The sequence below is a fragment of the Eriocheir sinensis genome, chromosome 13, assembly GCF_024679095.1.
Source record: "Eriocheir sinensis breed Jianghai 21 chromosome 13, ASM2467909v1, whole genome shotgun sequence".
Classification (NCBI taxonomy): Eukaryota; Metazoa; Arthropoda; class Malacostraca; order Decapoda; family Varunidae; genus Eriocheir; species Eriocheir sinensis.
This window is the reverse complement of record NC_066521.1, coordinates 3,002,305-3,012,948: the sequence shown is the minus strand read 5'-3', so window position 1 is coordinate 3,012,948 and position 10,644 is coordinate 3,002,305. Positions and strand designations below refer to the sequence as shown.

The window sequence follows — 10,644 nt, the reverse complement described above, 5'->3', positions numbered from 1 at the left end:
TCCTTTACAAGCAACATGCTAAATGGAGGGTCTGCTGTATTGGTTTTCTGAAGAATGTATAAAACTAGCCTCTCTGAACACGTCTTTCAATTAAGATTGAGGATGTATATGAGGCATTTTCAAATACATTAAACCTTGATCAGTAGACTGTCATGGTAACATGTACATAAGTAAGTTGGTGAAGGCCTGCACATGCAGCACTTTTTTTCAAGCCATCAAACTCTAGCATGCATTAGTTGGGAGTCACATGTCAACGTGGTTTACCTTTGTTCTCTGTAGTGATGTTATTGTTGGCTTACATTTCTCTGTACATAAAAGTTTGGTCCATTCAGTGGTGTACATTTAGTGCATGCAGTGTCCTGGATAGTAGGGAGTTGCTGTTTAGTTTCATGTAATAACCGGAGTATTTTTGTACTTTTATACATTATAATGTGTGACTTGGCATTGGTTCCTTCTGTTTCCTGTGGTGGGCAGCAGAAGTAAATCAAAGAATGTACTATAACATTTTAATAGCCATGTAGAACAGTACAAGTATTAATATCGCACATAAGAAAGCTCATGTATATTTTGTATCATATACTCTCACATTTGAAGTTATACTATTCTCTATGTACAAACTACAAAAACTTGATACTCCAGTATTTGTACAGTGGGTAAGAAACAGTCCAATATACACCTGCACTCTGTTTGTGTTTTATGCGAACTTGTCCGTGGAAAGGCCACAACTTTAAGTTTGTAAAGTTAGCTTGATGTTCTCACAAGGAATAATGGTAATGAATGCGGTTGCATTTCTTGAGAGCATAAGCACTTAACAAGGAATCAAAAGTTGATGTAATCTATTTTACATTTACAAGAGCAACCAGCCTTAGTATTTTTGTTTTTGTTGTTATAGGCATTATCACTCACGGCATGCTTCACTTAACTGCATCAAGTGTTTTATGATTTTAATACACTGACAGGTTTATTTTTGGAGGCTTATTCTCGAAGCTTATCGCCTTTCACTCTCATTTAGAAGGTGGGTTTGCACTGTCCATTGCTGGACTCTTGCCGCCAAAGGTTTGACAAACACAAGACGTTACAGTGGCAAGCTACAGGCAGTCCTCAAGTTACGACAGGATTTGGTTCCAACAGGCAGGTTGTAATTTGAATTGGTTGTAAGTCGAAATTTACATTAAAAAATAAAATATTCAAATGTCCCACCTCCTACCCTCCCTCTCTAACCTGACTGTGTCCTGCATTCACCTCTCCCCAGTCCTGTGATTCAGGTGACCCCTTAGCCATGCCATGTTGTGCAATGTTACACAGTGGAGCTGCCAAATTTTGTCGAGATGATGGTGGTTGCCAAACGTCTACCAAGTTGTTGTGGGGGCGGTAGTATTGGAGCAGGGTTTGTAAACAAGGACATGTTGTAGTTGTGTTAGTGGCCAATGTCACCTCTGCTGCATCATTTTACCTTCTGTGAATGTTGCGTTCACCTATGATTGCCTATATGTCCTGCTGCAGGAATACTGTTAAGGGTCTGTTGTTGTGGGAAGCCATATTGGTTGTGATCAGTGATTGCCTCTATGATTTGGCTCACCTCTCCCCCCACATCTGATGAGAGTTGTGGCTACTAGCAGGTGAACCTGAGGCAGCTGAGACTTGTTCCACAGGCAGCTGAGGGGGAAGCATGGATGGGCTGGTTATGGCTGATGCGACTTATGACTGTTTGCACCTGCAACCCGGACCATAAAATTAGTAATACTTGATTAAGTAATGAGTTGACATTTCAAATATCCCACCATGGGTAAAGAGGCTGTTTGTTAGCACTGAGTTCCTGCGCTTATTACCACCCCCCACCACACCTGTCGCTGTTCTCACCCGCTGACCCAGCCGAGCTGGGGTAAGGCAGGAGGGGCAGGCGTGGGTGGGCTGGGCCAGCCCACCCACACTTCCCCCTCAATTGCCTGTTTAACTCATGCTGTAAGTACTACTCACAATACAGTCAGTAGTCGCTCTGCTACCAGTTTATAGGCCTACAGAATACAAGCATACTGCTAGATCTAGCAGGCAGCAGTTGGCCAGCACATGATCAGAGCAAGGGTGGAGTGAGTCTACCCAGTTATCTCCACTGTTTACAAGTCTCAGCTGTGTTTGGCTCACCCATTAGCTGCCACAACTTCCCCCAGGTAAAGGGGGAGCTGAGCCAAACTAGACGGTCGATCAGATGAGTGAACCCAAAATGATGTCTCACAATATTCCCACAGCAGCTCTTATAGGCAAATGTTGACTGGAAACAACAATCATAGTTGAAAGAAACATTCACAGAAGGTAAGAAGATGAAGCAAAATTGACATTGGCCACTCATATAAATACGTGTCCTTTGTTTAAAAACACTGCTCCCCCTCACCAACACAACCCCCAATGCAACGACTTGGTGGGGTGTTTGGCAAACTCTGCAATCTTGGCATAACTTGGTAGCTCAATTTTGTAACGTTGCACAATGTTGCAGGGCTGGGGCAAGGCAAACACATGAGGACAGAGACAGGTTGGGGGGGGAGGGTAGGAGGCACAGGAACACTGAGCTATCCACGGCAGAACATCTAAATGATATTTTCTTTAAATTTTTAATGTAAATTTTGGCTTACAACCAATTTGGCTTATGACTGGCCTATTGGTCCCAAATCCTACCTGTACTAATATTTTTGGGTTGGCCCCAAGTGCAAGCAGTTGTAAGTTGCATACGTTGCAACTTAGGAGCACCTGTATTTCTGTGATGTCCCCTGTTTCATGTCTGCTGCAATGATAGTTTCCTCTGCCTGTCTCAAACATTGTGTTTATTGTGCATAATGTTATATTCTTTGAATAAATAGTGCATGAATAAATAGTGCATGCACTATGGCAACTGAATGTCCAGAAGAGAATAGTGCAAACCCACCTGCTTTTAAACAGGAGAGGAATCGAGCAGCCTCAAGAGAATAAATTTGTTAGTGCATCATGACTGGAGGCACCACAGCTGCCACAAATACTTAATGCAGCTAAGAGGAACCACTTCGTGCACCAAATGCTAAATACAGCAGATAAAATTTAAGAAAAGTTAAATAGGTGGTTGCCTTAACATTACATATAAAATATATCATATTAACTTAATTGTGCTTATGCTGGCAGCACAGCGCGTGCATATCAGTGCCACGCATCAGTTAGTGGAACAGTACTGTGCAAACCCAAGTTGTACTGCGTTAATGTACATAGTGGTAAGTGGATGGAGCTAGAGATTTTGGGGCCTGGTAGGGCTTGGTTTTGTGAGGAGCCTCCTGGAACATGTTATTTGTTTATTGTTTATTTTTTTGCAGGAGGCCTCCCAGCCCACCTTTTATTTGTCTTAAATCATGTGTGTATTAAAAGACAGACCCTGAGATAAATTTTGAGGCCCTTTCCATTGGGAACTAAAGGGGGAAACATTTTCAGGCGCCTCCTCATCCCTCACATACACCACTGCTGTTAAAAATGGGCTGTGGATGATACACACTATTTTAAATTGGCATAGAACACAAACAGACTGCATCTAAATTCCTAGTGGAAAACACTAAATTATATTTTGAACAGAATAATCCTTTTAAAACCTTATTTCAGTCAGGAGTCAAACCCATAAATATGTCAAGATGTAAAGTGTGTTGAAATGTGTCATGGTAGTTTTTCATACATCACTGTAGTGATATTTTCTGTATTTATGCCATAGGATAGAGACCCTAGTGAGATCCCATTGAGTTAAGTGACATGACATTTTTTCTGAGTGTGAATGAGTTGCATATTGATGTGTATGAAATGTAAAATTCACTGAGGAGTTTCTCACTCAGCAGTGATGCAAATTATTGCTTCTCATTTAACAGTGGTAAACTGTTAGGTTTCATGCACTGGATAGTAAATTTTCTTGTTTATACTACAGTTATTCATAGTGATGTCCTGTGTTCATAAGTATTATATAATCCACATTAAAGTCCTAAATGAAGAGTATTGGCTGTCTTTTTCATTACATACTGCACCTGACATATTGTTCTTGTATTTTACTGGAAATCTGAGTCTACAATATAGCTACTATACTTGAACAAAAATCCCTATTTATCACAAACAATTTCTTGATCAACAGTACTGTCCAATAAATAATTTAGCTTTATCCAGTTTACAGTTATAACAAAGCTGTCTAATACTGATGATGAAATAGCTGCAAAGCAAAAATTACAAAGAAAATCCCTTATATCTCCACTTTTATAAGCAAAAGTATTAAAGCTGCCTTTGCTGTAAGCCTGTGTCAAAGTCTCATATAAAATAAAAAAAATCCTGCTGTATGCATGGCTAAGAAATTACTATCAACAATCTGTGTAAATTTGAACTAAGAAAATGACAAACAAATTTATTTCACCATCCAGAAAATGTTAGTGTGATGACACACCTTAGCTTCCAGTAACCATGTACTACAAAGAGAACTAATGCAACAACTGCAACAGACTTTAGGGACAAATAATAAATCGGCATATAAACGTCCTAAGAAAGAGCAGCGTGCTGGCAATGAGGTCCATCTAATATGATACTACCAAATATCTCGGTCAATGGGAAACTTAAATGTTTTAGTCCACAAGCAGTTATCACAGGAAGGGAACACAGGTGAGCAATACGGTCAGCCACCCGGTGCAGAGGACTGGTACGGAGCGGCTGTGCTCTGCGGGGGTCATTCATGTCTTGCATCGGTCTCTCCTGTATAAGTGAGTATGTAAAAAAATATTATGTAATGTACATACATATTTACTCATACATTTGCTTCATGCATCTGATGAAAAAGTATGCAATTCATTATCATAAAAAGAAATAATAATAAATGCATCCATAACATTTTTTTTCACTTAACTGTCTTGGTCAAGATGGAAGATGGAGCTTAGACTTTTTTTTAATTACATTTCCACTTTTTTCATGTGTAAGTCCTCTGACATTATTTCCAAGTTGGCTTCACCTGTCAAACAACAAACTCTTCTGTTGTGTAACACTCACTGTCCAGGATTAAACATTCTTTTCTCCATCAAACAAATCTCCATGAAATGAAGTAGGAAAGGAGTGCAGGAGACTCGGGATGTTTTACATTAGATATTATTTTGTGTTAAATACAGGATTTGAGATATATATCATGAGACTGAGTATAAACATCATTTGGGGTACTGCATGGAAACTGTAGACATGTTCCATGGCTCAAAAAATACAAGCAAGAAGACATTAGACTACACACAGGCTGAGGAAGCATGCACAGTTGAGCTTACAGAAGCACTGGAGGCCTCAACCTTCACCAAGGCACATCCACCTGCAACCTAACCTGGCGTGATGACTGCCATGATGTGCAAGTATCAACATTGATAATTCTGTCATAATCATTACACACTGACCCCTTCCTCGGGATGCCTCGGCACACTTAACTCTAAATGACACCCTACACTGCAAACACTTCATTGGATGCTTTCAAAACCTTGCAGTTACTGTAAGGTGTGAGTGCTTGTGGTTGTGTTTAGTCAGACATAAAACTGCTCTACATCAGTGCATTGTAGACACAGCCACTACAAACGGGACATTACTCTTCTGTGTTGCAGGGTTTCACTTGAATACTACACTATGCAGTACTTGGGAAGAAAGGAACATTTCTCCATGGAAAACTGATACATATTGCATGTTTACTAAGAAACTTACTGCAGTACTAGGTAACCACTCTTAGAAATTTTACTGATCATCATTTACTGTGTTAAACAAATTATCTTTCCTCAAGCAAATAAACACATAAGCTAAGAGTCCTGAATCTTAATCAATGATCTGTATGTACAGGTAAGATCTACCTTTTCATCCCCATTGCAGAGAAAGGTCAAATGTTTCCCTTACGAGTCATCACTTGTTGAATATGTACAGTGTGATGCATGTACACTTGGCTGCCAATACCGTTACCCCTGCGCCTCAACTCTTGCCGTCACAAAAGGCTGTTGTCTTTAACTGTGCAATGCATCATAAAATAATCATAACATCTTCTCAGCGTGTTTCAGTGATACATGTGACATTATTACTAAGAAGCAAGTAATATTATGTGAAATCTATTAGGCTCAGTGGTAGTGTATTAATATGGCAAGTGTACATTATTTTCTAATATTAATTATTATCACACAGGAAACACTGATCAGAAATCCAACCTGTTTCCCCCAAATGCTCAATGATCATGAAAAAATATTTGAAGGATGGTAAATGCTGGTGTGAACATACGCTGAATTTTATGCATATGAATGCCATGAAAATATCTACAAATCTAAAGAGCACCTACAAAAAATTCAACAACCATATTAAGAAACATATTGCTTTAGAGATGAAGCACAGTAGAAAATTTACAAATAAAGATTTAATGATCAGCACCATCACATACTGCTGTCTCCCTCCACTAAGGTCTGGCCTCCTCCCTCCCAACTCATGGCTGCACAGACTAACAGTCCCAGAGTGCAGGAACCCCTTTCCTGCCAACAGCTCAACATTGTGTGATATAAGTACACATTTACAAATACTATACCTCACAGTGGTCAGTCATAGCTTATTTGTCCTCTTGGCAACAAGACTACAAAATTACACGATTCTATTAACAAATGTACTAAAAGCAAGGAACGTACAAAAACTACACATTAAAATTTTGTACTAACTACAAATCAAGGCAGGAACACATGAGCCCTGATTGTGGTCCAACTGACTCGTTATTTGCTAAACTATGCTTTTGGTGAGAAGGGAAGAGGTGAGCATATTTGCTATGTGTGCCCAGTCTTTGTAGATCAGGTATGTACATTGTTCACCAGTTATTCATTGTTATGAGTGTAATTTACATTAAAGCTATTAGGCAGAGACTACAATAGAAACAGGCTGTCTTCTTCACTGTAGAGAATACAAAATAACAATAACTTTTAGGTGACTTTATCACTTTTATCTATCTTGTCACTTGGGTGAAGATACAAACAATGAATGGTATCAGCAAACTTGTGCCTTGAGAGTGACAGCCACAAAGGAGGAAGCATGCTTGTGTGCAGCATGTCCCTCACAACTTCCCTTTCTACGTATTATGTTTAGCCACATTCTTTCACTATGTGTATAAATGTGAATTTTAAGATTAATTTCTAGGGTGGGTGCAATCACTATTGTAAAGTAAACTGCTGTGGCTGTGGAGAATGCAGTATATCAGAGAACATCATGTTACTCCACTAGTCTACCTCTGCCAGGCTGCTACAAAGAGAAAAACCTGTGGCTACCAAAGAACTTGACTTAATGTGTCAGCAGCGTTTCCTGGCTGTGAATCTTCTCCCTTGACCCAAGTACAGGTTGAGACAAGCTGCTGCATGGAGCCTGACAAAAGCTCATCCTCCCATTGCAAGTTAGCCGGTGTATGCTTCAGAGACGGCTGAGGCATCCTGGCAGCGTGACCCTGTGTGAGAGCTTGTGTCAACCCACTACACTCACTAGTCAGGGGATGAAAGGGAGCTTAGCAAATGTCCTTCAGTTTCATCATAGAATTAATTTAATGTTAAAATGGCATGGCATCAATACCACTATGCAAAATTTGTGTTCCGTTAATGCTTCAGTAGGAACAGAGAAATGTTTTTTTAGTGGAAATAGTATTGTTTATTACTACGACTGGGGCTCACCACTAATAGTATTGTTTATTACTACGACTGGGGCTCAAACAGCAAACACATGCCCACCTCCAGCCATGATAAAGGTGACAGCTTGGCTGCTACTCCTGTTTATAGTTTCAGATGCACAGATCATAAAATCTATTTTTGAGTAAAATTTCTTGTCAAGTGCTAGGCGTGCTATGAAGATGAGCATCCTTTTCTTTGCAGCCTCTATATATTCTTGTAACAAATGTTATCCAGGAGCCTTGCCCTGAGTCTACTGGGATTCAGCAGGCTCCTGGAAGTTCATAGCAATGGCAACTCTACATTTGGTAAAAACTACCTTCCACATCACAGCATCAGCTGTTGCAATCTGGGTAGTTCTGGCAAAGTTATGGGTCTTGTTAGTATTTACATACACAAAGTTTCCAGTCATCTCACACTGCAATGCCAAGCGGCAAACTTTCCGCTGAGATGGAGGTTACTGCTAATCAGTTCACATGTGCCTGCCGGGGTCCTCAAAAATTTTTACATTTAACCTTAACAGTAATTGTGCAGAAGAATTTCTTTGCCATGATTTGTGACTGGAATATGTGACACTCTGCTGTGCCACCATGGAAGCCCTCTACTGGTCCACATCCTGTGTTGCGACGTGGTCTGCTGCACTATAGTGACATGTGCACCTTCTGTGATCTCAGGTTTGCTGACAGTATTGTTGTTCTCTGGAAAGCTGAATGAACTGTATGATCCTAGACCTAGGCAATAAAGGCCAGGTAGCTGGTTAAGTTATGAGGTGCCACCTTTCAAGAGGAAGGAAATATGACTGAGATTCAAATTTGCGTCCTTATTAACACAAACAATATAATGATGGAGCCACCTGGCCCCCTTTGGAAAACTCTCACAAGACTACGCCCAAACATCCTGGCCCAGTTGCTCGACCTGCTGGGAAGCAGCTACAATTACCTCCTTAACCTGGTCCCTTTGTGTGGGTTGGCATCACCAAGTGAATGGATGATTTCAGTCTGTCATTATTACTATGGTTAGTTATTACTATTAAAATTCTTACTGTGTAGCTTTCAATGTGTATTTAAATGAATTAAGAATTGAAATTACTCCACAGAAAAGAATCATTCGCATCTGGTAAAAAAGTCTACTTCAACCATGAAAACAAGAGTTACTTGTTGTCACTGTCAGTGACTGAATCCTAGAGATTAATACAGAAGGTGCAACATGAATGAGTTAAGTTATATAGCAGAGTAAAATCTTAGGATAAACTAAGTGGTAAAATTACTCAGACCAAGAAAAACTGAGACGCTAATCTGAAGACCGATGTTGCCACTTAGAGTGACTTTCTGCTGCTCTTTTTACGTTTTTTTAGTTTTGGTGGATCAGGTTCTAAGTCTGGTGCAAGGGTCTGTGGAGGTTCAGTTATGATCCATCCCAGGGTGGGCTGAGAGGTGGCTGGCTTGATGGCCTGGGAGGTGATGGTGCCAGGCAGGTCTGTCACACTCCTGGCAGACACCTTCTTCACCTTCTTAGGAAGAAGCTTGAGGCGCTCCCCTGCTGCCCCAGCCACTGCAGGCAGCCGGTCCATGCTCTTGGAAAGGGACTTGAGAGTGTGTTTGCTGGAGCGTTTGCTTGGGGAGGACAAAACCTTGGCCACTTTCTTTGTGGTGGGGACCACGGCTGGGGACTTGGGCTGCACATACAGGTCACAAGAAGCAGCTGTGGTGATGATACTGAGCCCTGGACTGCTTTGGCTGGCCTGAGGCTCACACACTGAGGACAGAGGGGAGCGAGGAGATAAGGGGCTTTGGCTGGTGGCGTAAAAGCCCTCCTGTGAGGGAGACAGTGGATTACACTTGCGATCGCTGGTTTCAAGACTAGGAAGGTTGTAGAAGGAAGGCTCCTTAGCCTTGAGGCTTGACTCCTCTGTGCTCGAGCTGGAGCTTGGACAAACCTTCAGCTTCTTGGTGCTTGAAGCTAAACCTTTGCTGCGCTGCCGTCTAATTTTTTCAACCTTCTTAACCAGTTTGGGACTCTCAGGGGTGTCAGAGATAGAGAGTTTTACATTGAGGTTTGGTGTGAGGCTGACTGAGGCAGTGAGACTGTGTTTGTTGGAGGTCATCTTACTGCTGGCCATTTTACTTTCTGCAGAGATGTGGCTACTCTCACCCAGGTCAGTAAAGGTTAGGGAACGGGACACCCCTGTCTTGATGGGTGATGGAGCTTTTAATTTCTGAGACTTGGGCTTGCAGCGTGGAGACAGGCCACCAGGGGTCGTGGGTTTCTTGGCACTGGTTGGTCTGGGTCGTGCTGGTCCCTCTGAAGCTTCCCGAGGCTCCTGGTTTTCTGCATCCACAGTAAGGCACCATGAGTGTCGTCGGACCCGCTGGCCACGTGTCCGAGGTAGTCTTGGGGAGGCTGGGGTGCTGGGGGGACCCTGTCTGTTAGGGCCCAGTCTAGGGCCACTTGCTGCTGCTCGAGCTCCAGTGATGCGTTCAACACTTAGCTTGTTGGAGGTGCGGGACGTGTAGGCACGGGGGATTTGCTGGCCAGCTAGCTGATTTCGGGGGGAGAGGGCGGAGGAAGTGAGGAAGTGGTGGAGCCATGTTCGAACCCCAGTCAGACTACCATACTGGGACTGGGGCACCCGGGACCACTCACTGCCACCGTTCACCAGGTCTAGCAGACTCACACCCAGCTGCCGCCCACACTGAAACAAGATTCATTACATGAATACAGTTTTCTCTTCAGACATAAACATATGATAAAAATTCTAATGGCTAATAACTCCCCTACTTACAAAGAGACAAAAGCATTTTATCTATAACAAGCACAGATGAAAAAAAAAAAAAAAAAAAAAAAAAAAAATAGAACAACACTTGGGATGAGATGGGGACAAAACAACAGGACTGAGGAGCACATTCACTCTGGTTCCTTGGTTCATTCTAGTGACAAGTTTGCCCTCCACTGAAGTGAGAGACAAAATGGA

The 10,644-nt window shown here is 41.8% G+C and overlaps 1 protein-coding gene across 3 annotated transcripts in view; it reads right to left on the bottom strand.

Annotated features, from left to right (window-relative positions):
- Positions 1 to 492: 492 nt before the first annotated feature.
- LOC126997874 (cytosolic carboxypeptidase-like protein 5) overlaps positions 493 to 10,644 on the bottom strand; it is a 59,727-nt gene continuing 49,575 nt past the window's right edge. For all 3 annotated transcript variants that reach the window (XM_050859087.1, XM_050859089.1, XM_050859088.1), the window contains one exon: positions 493 to 10,365. In XM_050859087.1, coding sequence (XP_050715044.1) covers positions 8,989 to 10,365 — 1,377 coding nt within the window. In that variant the 3' untranslated portion in view covers positions 493 to 8,988. The remainder of the gene's footprint in view (positions 10,366 to 10,644) is intronic.